Source organism: Lytechinus pictus, chromosome 9 (assembly GCF_037042905.1).
Source record: "Lytechinus pictus isolate F3 Inbred chromosome 9, Lp3.0, whole genome shotgun sequence".
Classification (NCBI taxonomy): domain Eukaryota; kingdom Metazoa; phylum Echinodermata; class Echinoidea; order Temnopleuroida; family Toxopneustidae; genus Lytechinus; species Lytechinus pictus.
This window is the reverse complement of record NC_087253.1, coordinates 5,839,944-5,861,746: the sequence shown is the minus strand read 5'-3', so window position 1 is coordinate 5,861,746 and position 21,803 is coordinate 5,839,944. Positions and strand designations below refer to the sequence as shown.

The window sequence follows — 21,803 nt, the reverse complement described above, 5'->3', positions numbered from 1 at the left end:
TTTTGGAAAATACTGGATCCGCCCATGATTACAATTAAACAACAATTAACCGTAGCAACTTTAAAATATTCATGTAATATTTTATAAAGATTTAGATCTAACATTAGATCTTCTTCCGGATCCAGGCGTAGGCTCCATCATCGCAGCTCATAATTTTCTGCACTCGTTATTTCCTAATTTTGTTCCTATTTTTCAAGAGGACATGATGAACAAAAAATGTTAAATTTCTTGATTTTGGTCACTTTTTGGACCAAATTTAAGCTCACTGTATTAATTATTATTTATTATTGCCAGATTTTCGTTGAAAATCAAAATTAAAAATTCCAGGAATTGTCTATGAATTTCAGAAAATTTGGGATTCATTTTCAGGAAATTTGTTTTGGATCTATGGAGACATCGATGAGGGGTTGGGTGTCTGGACACTGAAAAATGAAGCCTTGTATACCCAGTTGTTACTTGTGTGTCCGGACGATCAATTTTAGAAAGTCGTCTGGAAAAATTTACAAGCGAAGTTTCATCAATTTTTAGTACAAAATGTTAGGAAATATATTACAGAGAACAAAATAGAAGATGATCACAACTATTAAATTCATATAAATTTTTTTTTTTTTCACTTGTTTTTTTATTTTTATCTCACTTCTCAGGAAAATAAAGCAAAAAATATAGCTTGAATAATGCTTATCACCATCATTATTTGTTCTTTATAATATTTTCTTACATTCCGTGCTAAAAAAATCAAAGACATTGCTTGTAAACTTTTCAAAATCGAAAGGAAAAACTCATGTGTCCGGACGACCAACCCGTCAGCCCGTCAGGAAACACAACCAGTCACAGCGTATATCGGCCTACTGAGCCAGCCGCACTGCCGGCTACGGTTGACAGTCCCATACCGTATCTTTACTGTCATGTTTACGCCTTGGAACTATTAAAAATTAGTAAAAAAGCATGTTAAAATTCAAAATTATTGCAAACCGATCACATAGAAATGAAGCACATAAAATTCTCGTTAAAAACTATCAATTTGTTTTTCTTAATAACAATTGTAATTACCTGAAATTTGCTGTCGAAAAATCTCCCCCATTGACTTTGTACACAAACTTCGGTGAGTTTGGAACTATTCAAAAGCTCCATGAGCAAATGACGGCAACTTCCGGTGTCGCAACCTTGTTTATATAGGGCCTTGACGCTTGTCAGAGTTATCAATAGACAGAGTGGCGACACGCGCACTGAAAACAGGATACGCGCGGTCAAAGGTCAGCCATGGGGGGCTGATTAGTTCCCTCTGCGCGCACATGCAATGATTTGGCAATCATCACTATTATCATAATTGATTTTCGACAAACTAGCCTATCTGTCTGGCATTTGCATTATCATTAATATTATTCAAGATGAATTCCACTTTTTTATTGAAAATTAATGTGATGAATTATAGAGACTTGATTTACTCGATGAATGAAAAATGGAAATAAAGAGGAAAATAAGGAATATGGGAACACGAAAAATTAACAAGGTGATGCTGAAGACATAATGGACTGGAATACTCGGGGGAAGGGGGCAGCAGGGTGACCAGATTTCACAAAATGAAATACGGGACAATCGACAAAAAATCAACATAGAAGGCTACACAGTGTTACAGACTTGTGAAAAATATAAAGAATGGGAAGGAAGGGTGAACGAAAGAATGAAGGAGAGAAAGAAAAGATATTGAGAATAAAGAAATAAAAAATGAAGGGGAAAATGAACTAAGGAAAAAATAAAAAAGTTAGAATAAAAGGATAAAAAAGAATAAAAGAGAATAAAAGAGAAAAAAGGGTTTCCGTCATTCTTTTAAATGAATATAGAAAGAAAGAAAAAGAAAGGAAGGGAAGATGAACAAATGTGTGAAAGACGAAATAAAGGAGAGAAAGAAAAAAGAAAGTAAGAAAAAAGAGCGGAAAGAAAGATTGAAGGAAAGAGAAATTTTTCCTTCATTCTTTGAAAGAAAGAAACAATAAAAGAAAAACAGGAATGGATCGGCAAGCTAGGGAAGGAAGGAAGAAGGATGGAAGGGAAAGAAAGAATAAGGGAAAGGAATTAGAAGGGGAAAAAATAAAGAATGAAAGAATTAGAGAGAAAAGAGAGGGAGGAAAGAATAAAAAAAGAGAAAATAATGGAAGGAGAAAAAGAACGAAAAGAAAAAAGGAGAGAAATGGAGAAGGAAGCAAAGAACAGTTTAAAGAAAGAAAGAAGGAAATGATAAAAAGGAAATTTGATAAAGAATGCAAATAAGAGAAAGAAGGAACGAAAGAAAAATAAACACACAGCGAGAGAAAGGATCATGAAAGAAAGATAGATGGAACAAAAGTGTCAGCAGCGCGAAGGATAGAATAATGAAGAAGGATATAAAAGAAAGAAAGAGGAAAAAATTCAGGACTTCCAGCAAACAAAAACAACCATATGACAAAAATAATAATTATATATGGTGTGTTTTTAATATATTAAAAAATTTTAAAAACTAAAAAAAAACTTGCAAAAGTTTAGTAATCGATTATCTGTTGGTTATTTCATGAACATTCGTCACTTTTAAATGTATTAACTACATTTTGTTCAATATACTGAAATACGGGACAAAAGACGTCCCGGGAGCGGTTTGTCGGACAGAGGAGCAACATATGGGACCATCCCGGGAAATACGGGACGTCTGGTCACCCGGCCTGGGGGCAGTTTTTTTCTTCTGAATCACTGCATTGAAATTTTGTAATCACACCACCGGTATCGTACGTGGAAAATAAACAATTAAGGAGCAAAATTAGTAACAGTGATCTCAAAATATAAAGGAAAAGCATATATTTTGACTTTTCAAATGATATGTTTTATTAAAAGTTAGAGCATAATTTAATATAGTCCCCTGACGAAATGGGCTATTGATCTGTGGTGATTTAGGGGGACGGGCCCAGGTGGCAACTCCTAGCTTACACTATTTTCACTGCACTGAGTCTGACTGTCAATCAATAATGGAAATGGGAACATTGTACTCAGATCGAATTTCATGATCTCGAATAATTTCAACAGTCCGAATATTTTTATGCAAAAATTTAACCAACCTTACCCTTTTTTATGTCACATCAAAATTAAACATTTATCTTGATGTTTTGTATAATGAAAAGGGGAATGTTACTGGTAAATTATTATTTTGTTTTATTGTTGTTTTCATTACTATTTAGTATGACGATCAATATTGTCACTATTAATTATTATCATTGAAATCAATATTTTTTGTTATGATCATTGTTATCGTTATAATTACCATCATCAGGGTGGCGAATATCCTGCTTTCTTTCTCTCTCTTCTTTTTTAACTAAAAAAAGTTGAGGCAGTTGTTGCCCCCCCCCCCCCTAATCATCACTATCAAAAGTATTATTTGTAATATTGAGAATGATCCAATATGTGTGGATTCTAATCAATACATTTTGAAACTTGAAACTTTCTTTTTTTTAATAGGGGACAAAGGACCCAAGCGTTATATAAACTTTTTATCAATCGAAAAATAAGGGGTACAATTACTTAATTTCTCTTCTTTGTTTGAACTATTTTAATTCTTTTTGATTTGTTTACTGCAGACCTACCCAACTTAATATCTGCAGGTACTTGCTTGCCCCAATATGCTGACGACACAGTGCTGTATCGTACAATATGTACCCAGAATGACACTGAAGTTCTCCAATCTGACCTTGACTCCATAATCCTCTGGTGCAATAATAATTCCATGGAACTGAATGCGTTGAAATGTAAGATAATGCACATCACTAGATCTCGAAAGGTTGTTACAGTTCAATACTTTGCTGGTAACCATGCTCTCGATGTTGTTGATTCTTACAAATACCTTGGCTTGGTCTTTTCGCATGATTTGACTTGGTCAAAGCATGTGAATCTTGTTGTATCCAAATGTTCCAAACTGTCAGGATTCATCCGCAGGATCGTGAATTCACGAAATCCTTTCATTTTGAAACGTTTGTTCTGTTCACTTTGTCGGCCTATAATTGAATACGGTATACCAGTCTGGCTACCCCATCAAAAAAACCACATATCCTCTCTTGAAGCAGTTCAACGTCGATTCACACGTTTCTGCTTTCCTTATGATCGGGCAAATTCACTATATTATGATGAAAGATTACACAGCTTAGAACTCCCACCATTGTATAACAGACTGGTCTACCTATCTACCGCCTTTGTTGTAAAATCGTTGTTTAGAACTTACGACATACCTACTCATATCTTACCCAGGCCAAGAACTCGGAACTCTCACAAGTTACTCTTCATCCATGAATTTGCACGATGTAATGCCCTGAAATTTTCTTGTTTCTTTTCTTTCCCCAGATTCTGGGAATCTATCCCTTCAGAGATCAGAGATCTTTGCCTTGGTATATCTGTCACTCCTTTCCTTAATGCTCTACGTGAACACTTATTCTCCATGCCTCCAATTGAAAATGCGTTTTAATGAGACATGCAGAGTATTGTTTTCGTCTTGTCTCCGTTTAGACCTCTAATTTCTCTCTCTTTCCCCTTCTTCATTCGTCTTACTTTTCTCTGTTTTTCTCACTCTGTGCAGGCTAAATGGCCATGTATTTAGCCTTATATTCTTAGCTTAAATATTGTGCCCTTTGTTATGCATTTTGTTAATTACCGTACTGTTATGCAGTTATTTGCTCTTGTACTGTTCATAATGTTTATTCCTGTATGTTAGGTTATCAACTGTATTCATGGTAGTAGAATTTGCATTTTTGTACGTCATGCTTCGTCTCTTTTATTGCCTCTCTTTCTTTTCATTCTACCCCAGTTATCTAAACTCTTTGTTCCCCATCCTCCTTCCCCTCCTCTTCTTTCTCTTCCTCTTCTTCTTTTCGTTCTTCTTCTCTCTCCCTCCCCACTTCTCTCTCTTTCTCTCTCTCTGAGTATTGTATTGTATACATGCATATGACAATTATTTTGATACTATATTTTACTGTTGTGTTACTTTGTAGCATGATCATTGTTGTCACGTTCGACTATATTGCTTATTCTCTGCTTATGTAACATTGAAGTTCTCACAATATATGCAACTCCATCTCCATAGGCTTGACTATCTGATAATAACATTAAGTTGTTTATTTAAATACATCAACACTTCATATTGACTGGATATTATAATTGCACATGGAAACAAACACTCTTTATTATTAGGTTCTTTGTTTTATTAAGTAATGCATCTAAACATATATTGCCATTTTATCTGATTTTATTTTGTATATTTGTAAACCCCGACTAGTGAGGAGAGCTTCATAACAGAAACTAGTTTTTCTTTTAGTCATCCTCAGGCACTAGTCGGTGGTAATTTATTCCTCTTGTATATATTCTTATTGTCTTTTGCCTGGAAATAAAATAAATAAAAATAAAAAATAAATAAAAAGTAGGGGCGATCAACCAGTGGCGCCCGATCATCATTATCATAATATCTTGTAAATATCTGAAGAAATGTAATCCATAGTTGTTCATATCCTATGTTTTTATTCTAAGTGAAATCATCTTGGCTCATTCTGAAATTATTATCTATATAATAAACTCTTACACTCTAACACTCTATAGAAAAATTTGGTGACAAGTAAGCCATGTGGGAGGGTAATTATGTGTCCATCTAACATCTGGCATTTCTTTGGGGCATTTTTATTTATCCAGTGTGATGATTTTTTTTGCCCATTCTAAAGTAATTGCTGATTATTTTTTAACTTCACTGGACAATATGCTTCCCGCATTGGGTAAACATGGTAAAATACTTTCCAAAATAGGTTGGACACATAATTACCATCATAATGGTAAAATTTTACTCATTATTTTTTACAGTGTATTTTCGGCATTTTTTTATTTTCCTATAGTAATCGTGATTTCACTTGATTATGAATTTGCTGATTGGCAATAGTTGTCTCATAACAAAAACGTTCTTTCCATTTCCTCTGATTGATTTAATCTGACAATTCTGGCAAATGGTGGAAACTGTCAATAATCTTTTAGTTGTGAATACACCCCTCCCTTTATCTATCACTCTCTTTGCCCCTCTCATCTCTGGGTCTCTCTCTCTTCTGTTCTCCGATTTCCCTCTTCCTTTCTATTGTGTGGTGTAACACTGTGTAATGGAAAAAAGAAAAAAAAAGAAAAACAGAGTCTCAACTAATTAAACGCTTGTAATGTAAATTTAAGATGGAAAGCTTATAGATTTTAACAAAATCAAGGACGAATATTGAAAATGAGAGACAAAATAACTAGACTGCATAACCTCATAGGATTTATCTGAAAGATAAAACAATAAGATATCATAAGTGATTTCCATGTAAGAAATACATTTCTCTATGCACAAGAAGGTGGATCCAAACAATACTTTGTTTGTAATATTGTGTTATGCCACTCCCTCCTTCACATCCACTAAAGCTCAACTGATTATAATCATAAATAACTTTGATTTGCGCGTGCACATCCTATATATAAGCCTATTTAGAATGACAATAAAAATGAAAATAAATTTCAATTGGAAAATCACATCTTGGTGAAAAGAATAAAGGTGAACAATTTATTTTTTCAATTTTCCCATTTACATTATCACATGCAGTGAATTAGACATTCAGGCTGTTGAATCGATTTTAAATAAACTATATTTTGTATTAATGAATTTAAAATTTGAATAACAGACACTATATGGAAATGCATTTTGATATAACCTAAAAAAGATGGGTATATGAAAATAAAAATGTACATCCTGCAACATAAGGTGATGACAAGGAAATTTTATTGAAAATGTAATACAATAGTCCCAATGACATGATGCATTTGTGGAAAAAAAGGAAAATACCATAACGACAAATTTAAGAAAATAAAAAAACAATTATACATAAAATTGATTTCAATATAAAGTTGTTCATTCTTTCAAAATTGCACAATTATTACAAAAGGGGAATGAACATATATTTTACTTAAGTTCGATCTTGCATTAGGTTCTGATTGTGTTAACATTCATTCCTTGATAAATTGTTTTAAAACATTATCAGCTGAGATATTTCATTTCATTTATTGGTTTCTGCAACACTTTTTCATAAACACATTAACAAAGAAAACACAATAATAATATACAAATAACTGACAAGCAAAACATTGAACAAATTGCATGTTATATTAATACATATTTATATTTTTCATTTCATTTATTTCATTTCATTTATTCATTTGTCCAAAAAATTCATAATACAATAATTACAATAAATAAAACATAACATCAGAAAATACAAATGACATAAATCTTCAAATAAACCAAATATGATTATTAGGTTGCAGGGGTTGCCCCTTTAAGCTAAGCTTGAACGCGTGGCAACCCCAAAAAACAATGATAATTATTTATTACAGTCTATGACTTATCAGAAACCACTTTTAAATGAATAAACTCTGTTTCAGGGACTCTGTTCAGCTAGTCGTTTCCAAAGTTGATGCTTAAAACTTGTAGCCACTGAAGTCATTACCTTAATTGCATGACCTTTGAAAGCACATGCAATTATGATAACAAAATTAGTGAGCAAGTACAATTACCAGCAGATAATCCATAATGTGACTATTAGACCTGTGCCATATTCGTCATCAGTCCAAGCAAGTGTTGTTGTCATAGTTATAAGGTCAAAGCATATATGTACGTTAACACATATTGAATTAATCACAGAAAGCTAACGTACTCTATGAGTGAATAAAGGTACGATCGTGAGTATACTGTCAGTATAGGCCCTGAACTTGAACATAGTAATAGCTAGATGAACTCATGAAAATCACCACACACCAAACACAGGTGGGTTACATGCAGCATGGACCTACTAGGTCCATGCATGCAGCAAATCTGATATTTGTACATGTAGATGTAGATCCATTATTGCTTGTGAGGACACAGGTCAAAGCACTTTGAATCATCATTTCTTCTGTTTGCATTTATAAAGTAATCTTAATTGAATCACTGGCTGTCTTGATAGGTAAGCTCTGGACTTGGACTTTGATTTTTTTATCTACTACGCCTAGACTAGGTCTACATCTACTATAGATCTTCACTAGACCTAGTCCAGAGTAAATAGACTCGAGCACTGCAGTTCCTTTGTTAGATTAAAAACTTTAATGTAACAACTCAACTGCATTGCATGCAGTGCTGCCTTCAGTCTTAATATTATCTCTAGTCTTTGGGTCTAAATTAGACCTAGGCATACAGGTTTTCTAAAATCAGGAGTTTTAACACTTTGGCCTTAATAACAAAATAGTCTAAATATATATAGGGATACTTTCCTCTCAAATGGGATATTTCCATCTATATAATAGTAAAATTCAGATTAAGACTAGTACAGTAGTAGGCCTAGATCTAACTTTAGTTTAGACCAAAAGCTTCAGTCTCTGTATTTTGGTTGTTCCGCTGAACTGTGTTGGCTCACTCACCAATACATAAATGGGGATTATAGTAAAATGTCAGGAATTGTTGAATAAAATCCCAGAAACGACGGTTATTCCTGTCTAATATAACTTAGACTAAGTTGAAAAGTTCCTTCACCCGTTGAGTTGGTGGCGCCATCCCTGCAACTAACCGCCTACGGTCTATAGATTGGGCTAAGGTTTCCGCCGCCGAAAGCTCCGGCGGCGCAGCTCCTTATCTTTGGCTAGGGTCTTAAGAAGGGTAGTCCCATATGCTAGATTTTATGAACTGTTTTTGGTAGAAAATAAATGGATTTCCCCCAAAATAACATGAAACAACTTGTTAAAAGATCATTCAACCTTGACAGTCATTGTAAAACACTATTTTCAACACGTTGAGGTAATTTGTGCAAAACATGATTTCACAAAACTTGAAAAAATGCAATTTTTCTCTCTTACCAAACACTTTTTTCGACATTATTTTGGAAGCCGATTTATGCAAAGTAACACCAGATGTATCTACAAAGGGTAACTTTATATGTTAAAATACTCACATTGGCATCTAGAAAATATATCCATGAGTTGAAAGTGTCGAGGTATTTAATCACTAAATGTGAGAAAACGTGTAGTTTATTGAAATTTCCGGAGGCATGCACCAAGCAGAAGATCACAAGCGCAGAAAATATGCCAGAGGGAACTAATTGGGGCTCCATGAAATGTCGGACCAATCAGAGCACACTTCCGGTTTCGCCACTCTGTCTATTGATAACTCTGACGCTTGTGTGTTGCTGCCCTCTACGTTCGTTGGTTTACACCCACCCCCCCCCCCCTAGCCTTCGCGCATCATGCTCAAGACGCGTTGTACACTCCCGCGCATGACAGCCCAAGCCCAGTGGGTGTTGAAATCTGGTGTTGGTGTTGTAACAACACCAGCCACAACACCGTACTTAAAATGATGCTGGTGTTGGGATTGACCTTGCAAAATATTACGTATTTCCGGCAGCTCGTTTTCAGCGCTGGTGTTGAATGTCGTCTGCTGAACCAAACTTCACAGCTGGTGTTGGCGATCTACGTGCAATTTCCCCATTCACCAACACCAAACACCAGGGATTGGGAAAATTGTGATTTCAAGTTCGGTGTTGGTGTTGATGATTTGAAGCCCACGAACAGGCGGCGAACAGGATGAAACATCCCCGTAATATTAGCTTTTACAGTCAAAAACAAATCATTAGAGCCTTAAAGATTTCAATGGACAATAATAGTTACTTTTTCGGATTCTTGAAGTGATATCAGCCTTTGCATTTTGTACTACACTCAGGCTTCAGCCAAAAACATTTTCAAAGGTTTACCTTCTTCCTGCTTGTCTATTTTGCATCTAAATATCAGAAGCCTTAACAAGAATTTTGAACAATTTCGTTTATTTTTAGATAACTCAGGTGTTCCCGAAAATACCGTAATAGGTTTAACTGAGACATGGCTGTCAGATAAATATATTAATATGAATGCACTCCCAGGTTATGATATACTTACAAATAATCGTGTTGATAAAATTGGTGGTGGTGTTGCAATTTTTGTGCCGAGTCAATTTGAGTATGTTATTATTGAAGACATGAATTTAATGAATGAAACTGCAGAAACTTTATTTATTGAAATTAGTGATCGTGATAACAGAAAAACTGTATTGGGAGTTGTTTATAAGCCGCCTCGCAGCAATAGTGCTGATTTTCTAGACACTTTAAATAATATTATCATTCTGTTCAAAACAAAAGATGTATTATAATGGGAGACTTTAACTATGACCTGTTAGCGAGTGATACTAATATTTTTGCAAATGACTTTTTAGAGACATTCCTTTCTGCCTCTTTTTTGCCACTTATTTCTAGACCCACTAGAATTACTAATACTTCCGCAACACTGATTGACAATTTTTTTTCCAATATACATTCAGAATTTAAAGCTGGTATAATTATCTCAGAAATGTCTGATCATTTCCCAATTTTCATGTATTGTTCTAATCAATATCAGCCAAACAAACTTCCCGATTACGTATCTAAGAGGCGTGTGTATAGTGATATAAATATATCTCGTTTGAAACAGAGTTTAGAAGAAGAATCTTGGGATGATGTATTTAGTACAGAATGTGTTGACGAGTCCTACGAAACATTTATTGATATCTTCATGTGTCATGTTAATGAAAATATTCCTTTTGCAAAGCCCAAGTCCAAAAATTATAAAAGATCACCCAGACTACCCTGGATAACGAATTCAATTCTTCGTTCGATAAATAGAAAAAATCGATTATACTATAAATATATATCAAGATTAACTGAGAATACTCGGAGCCAATATACTAATTATAAGAATATACTAACAGGGGTCATCCGTACTGCTAAAAAGGCATATTACCATGACCAATTTAATCAATGCAAGAATGATCTTAAAAAAACATGGAAATTGATCAATTCTACCATTAGTAATGGACCAAAGTTTTCAAAGATAACGAAGCTTATGCAAAATGATTCTATTATTGAAGATAAAGTTCAGATGGCAAATATTTTCAACAATTACTTTTCACAAGTTGGACTTAAGCTCTCTAGAAGTATACCAACAAACTCCCATTCATTTCATCAATATCTGGGGGATAGAAATCAAAGTTCTATGTTTTTCTCTCCTACGAACGCACAGGAGATAATTAAAATTATATCTAGCCTAAAATCATATAAAAGTGCAGGATTTGATAACATTGATAACAACCTTTTACAAAAAACTATGAATTATATAATTGACCCTCTTGTTTATATATTCAATTTGTCATTATCATCGGGAAATATTCCAAAATCAATGAAAATTTCTAAGATAATACCAGTCTTCAAAAAAGGTGATAGTTCTTTAGCAAGTAACTACAGACCCATTTCATTGCTTACAAACTTATCTAAAATTCTTGAAAAATTGGTTCACATCCGAACCATATGTTTTTTAAAAAAGCACAACATCCTATCCGATACTCAATTTGGTTTTCGGGAAAAGAGTAGCACTTCCCACGCAATACTTTCTTTAGTTCAAACAGTTGCCAAAGCTTATGACAAGTCTTCGAATACGATTGGTTTGTTTTTAGATTTTTCAAAAGCATTTGATACATTTGATCATAACATTCTCCTTTATAAACTTTCTCATTATGGAATTAGAGGGGAACCACTAAAGTGGTTCAAGAAATATCTAACCGGGCGTTCACAGTTCGTTTCACTTGATTGTAATATTTCTGAACGTAAACCTGTCCTTTGTGGAGTTCCACAGGGCAGCATTCTTGGTCCACTCTTGTTCATTACTTATATAAATGATATTGATATGTCATCTAGATTGCTTCAATTTATACTTTTCGCTGATGATTCTAATATATTTCTGTCGCACCCCGACCCAGAGCAATTGACGCAAATATTCAATGACGAACTAAAAAATGTTTCGAATTGGATAACAGCTAACAAACTCTCTCTTAACCTCGAAAAAACTAGCTACATGCTATTTAGCAACAAGATTACGACTGTGCCAAAAGATGTAAATTTAAATGATACTGTCATTCAAAGAGTGCGATCTACTAAATTTTTGGGACTGATCATTGACGAAAAACTTTCTTGGAAAGCACATATTGATATTTGTAAAATCATTGCTCGCAACATTGGTGTCATTAGAAAATTAAGTTCCTTCTTACCCCATTATATTTTGTTATCATTGTATTCAACGTTAATTTTACCTTACTTGAATTACGGAGTTGTTGCATGGGGTAACGCAGCGAATTCTCAAATCAATAGACTTTTTATTCTACAAAAAAGAGTAATTCGTATTATCAATCATGCAGAATTCAGGGCACATACAAATATTCTGTTTTTGAGAAATAAAGTCTTGAAGGTTAAAGATTTATATTCTTTTCAACTCGGACAGTTAATGTACAAGTTTATCAATAAACAATTACCATTACCTTTTAATGATATGTTTGTAAAAAATGATACAATCCATAAGCACTTCACTCGCCAGGCGAGTTCCTTTCATTTACTTCTAAATAGAACATCGTTTGCACAGAAGACATTTGTTTTTACTGGTCCAAAATTATGGAATTCTTTTTCAGAGGATATTATACAATGTAATTCAATACAAAATTTCAAAGGAAAACTTAAAAAATATCTTCTGAATTCATATTAGATTATCGTTTCTTCAAAAAGTAATGTAATTCAGAACTTAACATGTAAATATGTTTATTAATTTCTCCTTGTATATATGTTTAATCGTTTTATGATTTCTGTATACAGTGTATACTTAATCATTTATTCTTATTATTATTTATTTATTTTTATTTTTATTTTTATTTGTTTATTTTTTATTCATTATATATATATATATAAATTGTTTATTTCTCTATTTTATCTTATTTTTTATTCATAAAATGTACTTATGACAGGGGGCCTTCACCCTACAAGCTCTGCTTTTTAGTTGGTCTCCTTCTCTTTCGATTTCATAGTATTACTGTATTATAAAAATGATTTAAATGTTATATTTTGTAAATATGTATATTGAACTATCATTGTCAATGTAAAAAGATTGAAAGAGAAAATAAATGAATTGAATTGAAATTGAATTGAATTGTACGATGAGATATTTTACTGTAATTTCTCCCTGATTCAACTTTCGTCGTCGAGAAGTTTTCGCGTAAAGTCGAGATGATCTTGCAGCGGTGGCGCGACGTCATACGCTATCGATAACTCGATCGTTATCGCTCCTCTGAACCCAGCTCGGTGTTCAGCAGCCTTTTTACGCTCTCAACACAAACACCGAACACCGTACTTGAAATCACCCAATGTGCCAGTTATACCGCGTTCTCACTCAGCCCCAGCGCACGGAGCAGACTCGCCTCGCGGGACTCATGACTCGCGTGCTGGGGCTGAGTGAGAACGAGGTGTTAGAATCGTATATCATAAAGCTACAGAACTACCCTGCACAACAAAAAAGTTTAGGTGTCGAAATCAGCGACTTCCATTTGTAACTGAAAGATTTAATGGAATAAATGTAATGGTTGTTGTGCAACCCGTAAATCAAGGAGAATTGGTGATGAATATCATAATTTGTTTGAACGCTATGTTTTCAACAATGAATGAAAGAAGAAAATATCTGAAAATGTATTTCAGAAATAGGCTTAGCACGTTGAAGATTTAATAATTAATTGATGCTGGTAATTTTTAACGAATTCAGAAAAAAATTGTAAAGTAATGATGCTTCACTTCAGTTTAAAGTAGACAGGTTTATTCGATTTGTACATAATTGTATCATAAATGCAACAACTATAATTATGACGGCATGATTTCACAGCATGCGATGTCTGCTTGTTTTCACTTTGAATATTCTGTTACTGTTTTTATTTACAGGACAAGTCCACCTCACCAAAAAGTTGATTTGAATAAAAAGAGAAGAATCCAATGAGCATAGCACTGAAAATTTCATTAAAATCGGATGGAAAATAAGAAAGTTATGATATTTTAAAGTTTCGCTTAATTTCAGAGAACAGTTATATGCACATCCTTGTTGGTATGCAAATGAGGATACTGATGACATCATCCACTCACCATTTCTTTTGTATATTATTATATCAAATACTGAATATTCTAATTTTCACCTCATTGTCAAGTGAAACAAAGATTAATTCCTCCCTGAATATGTGGAAGTAACATTATTTTAATACTATATGCATCAGTCATGTTGGCCCTTGTTGTCAAACCTATTTTTAAAAAATGAAAATTGTGTAATTCAGACAATAAAAACAAAAGAAATAGTGAGTGAGTGACATCATCGACTCTCTCATTTTCATGTCAGTAAGTTGTGCATATAACTATTTTGTGAAATTTAAAATGCCATAACTTTCTTATTTTACATCCGATTTTGATGAAATTTTCAGCATTGTGCTTGTCTGATTTTTCTCTATTTATTCGAAAGGACTTGACCTTTAATGTACGTAAGTTAGTTTGTGTCAGATGTAAACTAGAATGTCAGGTCCTTGCGAGAATATTTGGTGTAGTTTTTTTGTAAATGGCTACCTTTTTGTCAATTATTTTCATTTCCTTTTTTTTTTATTTGAATTATTTGTATCATCGTTTCGTTTTCTTCATATACCTATCAACAATTTTTACTGAATTAGTGTAACATCTCTATATGAAACTGTAAATATTCATATTGTTGCTCTGATTGTAAATGTAAACTTATGGGTTTTCTTCTATACCCATTTCGGGTAACATGAGGAATTAAAAATCACATTGTCATCGTCCATCTCACATTTACACTTCTCTTTTTTATCTTTATTATTATGGAATCACGTGCTCCTAGAAAGAGAATATAATTCTGAAATAATGTGACCAACAGATCTCTCCTCACGCGGGTTGGATGGATACACAGGGGATTCTTCTATTATACGGATAGTGCAGTGAGTTCTTAAATGTGGCAACTGTACCCTGCTCCTCCATTTAAAGTAATCATGTAAGAAGAACGGAATGTCCGCGGATCGCAGATTGTCCTTAGTCTGCTGGGCAAATCCTTCGCACGAGTTAAGGGTCTGAACGTGCAGCCTACCTATGTCTTGTGTACTGAAGGAACAGCAAGTTTTGTATGTGCTAGTCTTTGCGTGGAGGCACACTTGTTGATCAAAGTTCCAACCAGGTTCTGTGCCTGCAGACTTGATTGTCCTGGCAGTGTCCTCTAGGACTTAGTCTAGGACTTAGTCAAGAACTATGCAAATTTCCATGATCATATTATCATAGACAACTGACAACTGAAACGGGTCCCGGGATCGTAATATGAATGGTCAAATGTTGAATTAACATCCGGACACCTGGAGCACAATTCTTATGTCAATACATATACACACTTCCCATCATAATCTCCCGTTATGAAATATACTTCACATTCATAGGCACATTCATGTAATGTACATCATTATGAAAGATTTCTGCCTAAATGAGACAGAAAATCGTGTACATCTCTTGAACGCACACACAGGTCACGGAGTGACCCTGAGTGCTAACAGCCGACTGTTTTACAACTTGGGGAGTGATACATTTTTACAATAGGGGTGATGAAACTCACTGGAGGGACTTTAATTCACTTATAACAAAGAAATGTTAACTACAGTACTCATGTTGAATGCTCTGATGAAAATCATATAAGTTTCACATTCATTTGAACGAGAGGACAAGATTATTGTATATATCCAGTGCATTATGCATGAATCATACTACCATTGCGACCCCTGCCCGGCCGATGGTTCAGGCATGACGATTCTGAGTGACGTCACCGATAGAGACCTCAAATGCCAGAAGAGCCGATTCGACAACTAACTTCATCTGAAAAACACGTATTGAAGATAACATCCAATGGGGAAATGGCTTTAATTTTCGTGAAATATACATTCCATTCTTCAATAAATCTTTTACCCCGTCGTTAACTGCCCATTCATTCTCGAGCAATGGGAAAATGAATACAGAGTGTCTCAAAGATTGTGTGAAAAAAGGTGCATTTTCCATAGAACTTCTGCCAAAAAGCAATGCGTAAGGGAAAGATTAGCCCCAAAACACGAATAGATGAGTTAATCAAATGGGATGAATCATGAAAATCAGTGAAATATAGTTTCTCCTGTCCTCATTACTGAACGCCCCGACTTGATACGATTAATTTTCCCCCCTCTCCATAAACTTTTAAGAAAAAGGGTGCATATTTTCATAAAAATACCATGTGTTATATCGACGGACGCCCGTGCGTACGAGCAGGAGGAAGCCAAATGTCTCGTATTTTTCATGACAAGAAATCATGTACAATAAATGGACTTTGGTTGCATGGTGGACTTTGATGCAATCAAGATCCTCTTGGGAAATTTTATTCGAGACCAAAATTGAGATGACGAAATATTTGGCCTTCCCAAAACCTCGGACATGAAGGAATTATTGCCGAGAGAGGTTGCAAAAGGGACGCGGATGTGCATCCCGCGCTCACGTTGTCCTGGTACTAGTGGACATGCACGGCTCATCTCACCCCGATCCGTAGACTATTATGATGTTTGTTTCGACGTACAGGCACAAACTTTACCGAGAGATTCAACTAGCTCACATTCTTCTACCCTCCCTTGTTCATCTCTATGTTTAATGTGAGTGATAACTTTACCAATAATAAGACCGGTACCTCTTTGCTAACAGCTTCCCCGGGGGGGGGGGGCAATTACATTGACGAGTGGATACCATGCGCGACCAAAAAAACACGTAAAAAGGATGTATTTTTCACGATAGGGCACGTTACGTTCGTAACGTGATAAGGTGTCAAAAACACAAAAATAATGAAAAAAGGGTATCTATTTCGCTAGAAAAATTAGGAGTTTAGGGTCGAATTCGCGGGGATGATGAAACAAAATTATAATGTTTTATAAAGGATGTCCTTTTTGCCCCAACACTTCGTGTTTAGAGTCCGATTTGCGCGAGGTGTAGAAGGTGGGGTCGTACTAAACGAAATAAGGTAAAGCCGACAACCGAAGGACCCGTAACAATAAAACATTCCTGTACTTGTTTAGGGGTTCATTTCAGGGAACATTTGCCAAGAGTATCGTTTTGTTTCCAATACTTGTTAAGGGTAGGGTTTCACACGCCAATACTTGTTAAGGGGTGCATTTTCAGAATATGGAAATTACGTGTTTAGGGTGCTTTTCGAGACCCCATGGTCGCGCATGGTATCCACTCGTGAATGGAAGTGCCCCCCCCCCCCCCCCCGGGCAGCTTCCCCTCCCTTTAAATGAAGATAAATGGAAGGAGATAGTAAAAGAGTATTTAGGAGAAGTGATTGATAGCCCATCATCACTGGAAGCCAAATTGCTTTATTTTAGCTGTTAAAAAACATGACAATTTCACCCTTTACAAGAAAACCGGCCTTACTAAACATTAACTGGTAAGTCCAAAGGGTCGGAGCAAATGTCATGAAATCGTTCTAAGTTGTTTACTTTGTTGGTGGGAAAACCCACTTCTATTAATCTCATGACGATTTCGCAGTAACGTTATCTACCCTATCAGCATGCAAGGAACTATTTGCCAATGTTATAACGTTTGATCAAAATTTTCAATTTAATCCAAGCGTACCATTTTTAGTGGCAAGTCAACGTTTACGCAGACTGGTACAGAGTTTTGATACTTCCTGGAGATGAACTCCATCCTCTTTACGCATGATATTGAATTCATGACTTTCCAATCCCCATCCTTTACTGTTATCTGTTATACTCTTGCCTGATTGGCGTACATCTGGAACTCAGATCATGGCTGAGAAAGCTGAAACCTCAAGCCCTCCAGAAAACTTGACATGCCCAGTGTGCTTCGAGATCTTCGTCGAAGCAGTCATGCTTCCGACATGTGGGCATACTTATTGCCGTAGATGCCTCAAAGACTGTGATCTTTCCACTCAGAACGATTATATGGTGTGCCCTGTCTGCAGAAAGAAGACCAAGTTTACATCTGCGAAGCGTGTTGATGATTTCCCCGCTAATGTGACGGTGAACGCATTCGTAGACGACTACCACGCGAGAAAGAGTGAGACACGTCCAAAATGCAACACTTGCAGACGGCAATGGGATGCTGAGTTATTGTGCAAGACCTGCGACAGGTATTTATGTGATAGGTGTGTGACTGGTCATCAAGAAATGGCTTTTCTTTTTGAAGGTCATGAGACTGTTCCCATTGAGGATGTCATTGATCAAGCTTCTAAAAAAGACTGCACCCACAAACAAGAGGACAAACAAAGTGGAACACGTCCAAAATGCAATGCTTGCAGATGGCAAAGGGATGCCCACTTATTCTGCAAAACCTGCGACAAGTACCTGTGTAAGAAGTGTGTAGCGGGTCATCACGAGATGGCTTTTCTTTTTGAAGGTCATGAGATTGTTCCAATAGAGGGTGGCAAGGGGAAGGTTAGTCATGATCATTCATTTTTTAAATGCTGCATGATGATAAAAACAAGAAAAATCTTTGTGCAAATTAAGGTCCACATTAATTAGTCAAAATTTTGCAAACTCATTGGTCGTCATTGTCATTAATTAAAGAGAATCGAACTGTACAATCACGACCAATTACGAATGAGCAGGGGGTGCGCCCGGGGCAACGGATGCACCCCTGAAAGATTTCAGCAAGAATTTCACCAAAGTACGAATACAAATTAAGGAAGAGTTATAAATAAAAAAGGGGGAAAGTATTGAGAGAAAGAAGAAGGGGAAGAATAACAAGAAGATTGATAAAAGTCTTCAATTATATAAATTTAGGTAAATCTATATATTCAATCTTCAGGAGGTACCTATTGTAAGAATAAAGCTAGCATTATACTTAAAACGTTGGTCTTAACGACTAAGGGCTCCCCTCCCCAAAAAAAAAAGTACAAATTGGTCTTGGGTACCATGGACCCCTAAACAAGCATTCATTACGACCATGAAAGGAGGACCAAAGAACGAAAGGAAAGTTTATAATAAAAACATGGTCAAAAGGTTCGAGCCTATTCCGACATAATTTATAAGATCTGATGTCCACACTAATACTATTACTACTACTACTACTATTAATAGTACTAATAATACTGCTCTGCTACTAAAGGCGCTGACCCGGATTTGGACTTTTCCGCGATGTGAATTTGTCTGTAAAATTTGACCCCCTCCCACCCCCGCCCCCCCCCCCAAAAAAAAGGGGGGAGGGTCATGGCCAATCGTATTGGGTGCGGATCTGCGCCTTGTACTTCTTGTGTCTTAATACTGCTCAATGTCCCAAATTACTTGATTCTTTAACAATGTCAATTTACTGGGGTTTTTTTTTTCTCACTTGTATTAATTCACACAGAAGAAAGGGTGCAAGCGCAAACCTGAACAAAATCTTCATCCTAACCTCGGCAGCAACACAAGATCAGATCCCAAGTTAAATGTCATTAAACGTGTAAACCTACCAGCATTTGCAGTGGTGTGGGGAATGACGCGGTACTCTGATGACAGCGTGGGTATCCCGTTTGGGAAGGTTGGATTTGGTGCAGCTATAATCAATTCAGATGGTAGAGAGCAGCAATGGCCGTACCCGAACACACGTAATGGCCTGGAGTATTTTGATCTTATTATTCTTCAAGACAGGTCACTATGCATATCGACGGGTAATTCAGAAGCACACGTATATTCTCCCGATGGATCTAAGAAATCAACCATTCACGTGAATGACAATGGCAAATTTCTCACCCTTAACAGGAGTCCAACAGATGAAATCATCATTACTAACGCTGGAAAACAAGTTTACATCTATGACCCTACAGGATCCACTCTCAAACACGCTGTTCAAACAAGAAACAGGACCGGTCAGGCAGCAGCCACCAGGTCGGGTTTGATCGTCGCAAGTTCATGTTGTTTCTTACCAAGGGTGTTAACAGTCTATGACAGGGATGGGAATGCCGGTGAGTCTATACAAGCTCCAGAGGGTGTCCGCCTGTATGCCGCCGTGGATGAGCAGGACAGGGTGTATGTAGCGAGTGTTGACATGCAGAATAGGAGAGTTGTAATAAGGCTCTATGATCTTGACGATCTGAACCTGAAGGAAAGAGTTGAATTCAATGCGCTCGATTTGAAAGTGATTAATTCAACGTGGTGTTACCTGGTTTCCCTTTCACCCGAAATGCTTGCATTTGCTTGTATGAATCACTTGTATTTCATCAAAGTATCACTAGAATAAAATGTACCTCGTTTTTATATAATCCAAACTCAACTGAACTTAAGCATGTTAATGATCTACATTATTGCGAATAATGGACCCCCCCCCCCTTCCACAGATAGTGTAGGACTAATTTTATCTGCACAATAATCGGTTGTATTTCTCCGAAATATCAAAATTTGAATGTAAACTGTTAATTATCAACTAAAGAAGAGTGCCTGGTAAGTTTACCACTTCGTCGCACTTTCTTTCAATGAAAATGAAATATATATATCGTTAATTCGTCGTTTTTATTAATTAATTATTCTCTACTAATCCTTAACAAATTTAACTGAGCTAATAAATATTGTAATAATATTTATTGTTAAAATAGTTTAAGTGCACGTATGAATTATCATATAATAATTTATTAGCAAATTTATCAGATATTAACTTAAGAAGCTCACTTCTAATACTTTGTATTTATTTATTTATGTTATTTTATTTTGTTTCCAGGCAAAAGGCAACAATAATATGTACAAGAGGAAGATAATACCACCCACTAGTGCCTGTGGGTGACTATTAAAAAGATAAACTAGTTTCTATTATGAAGCTCTCCTCACTAGTCGGGGTTTCAAAATATACAAAAATAAAATGGGTATTAAATGACAATAAATATTTTCTTTTAAGGTAGTTCAAGAAAAAGTGTACGTATTATTTTTGTATACAAGTAGTTTTGTCAGGTATTATACATTCAACTGGATTCATGCTAAAATTTCTACCATGTTGTGTTTATGTTTTGCTCATGTAGTAGGAGGCTGCATTCTATTAGCTTCGCTTTTTAGTAGCTTCCTCAATTTCCGACCTGATATATGTGGTTATCTTGATTGTTATACATATAAAGTTTTCTGGTTTTATTGATTATAATTATATCAAGATGTATGTAACAAAACTTATTGTATATGATTGGTGGAAGTGGAAAATAAATGAAATGAAATAAAATAAAATGAGCGAACTGATGATGCCATAATCCTCATTTATATTATTTTGTATTATGACATTATCGTTTATCCGCGAAGACAACCGTTGGTCTTTCAACCGATTTACTATAATCACTGCTATAACTATAACTTTAACTATAACCGGTGTATTGGCTCAGTTGGTAGAGCGTTCGTCTCACAACCGGGAGGTCAGGGGTTCAAACCCCGACCGCGTCCGACCAAAAGACGTTAAAAGATGGGAGTTGCTGCTACCCTGTTTGGCGTTCAACAATTATTAAAGAGATAGAGCCTCGTCGATCTGGCTGCCGGGCCCACGATCAATTGGGCAAAGCAAATTTTCGGAGTATTTCATTTCATGTCTATTTCGACCAATAAATTATGGATTTTCATCATCTTTTCATTTTTTCATCATTTTCAACTTTAATGCTTAGGAGACATGATTTTGACTGAAAATATGGAAACATTATGATTTGTTGAAATGATTTTAGGAAAAGATACGTTTAGGCATAAAATCATAACCCATCTATTGCATATTCGTGATGGCCGTATGAAATTGTTTTCACAAAATATTGCTGGACTTTGAGATTAGATCGACTTCATTTTTCAATCTGATTTTGATGAAACTCCAAAGCTATAATAATTTCAGCCTGGTGTA

General features: G+C 35.4%; 1 protein-coding gene across 1 annotated transcript; it reads left to right on the top strand.

The window, feature by feature from the left end:
* Positions 1 to 17,550: 17,550 nt before the first annotated feature.
* On the top strand, positions 17,551 to 21,542 carry LOC129268878 (uncharacterized). Its single transcript, XM_064104554.1, has 2 exons — positions 17,551 to 18,406; positions 19,320 to 21,542. The coding sequence occupies exons 1-2, from the start codon at positions 17,759 to 17,761 to the stop codon at positions 20,187 to 20,189; spliced, it is 1,518 nt and encodes a 505-aa protein (XP_063960624.1). The 5' UTR covers positions 17,551 to 17,758; the 3' UTR covers positions 20,190 to 21,542.
* The last annotated feature ends 261 nt before the right edge of the window (positions 21,543 to 21,803 follow it).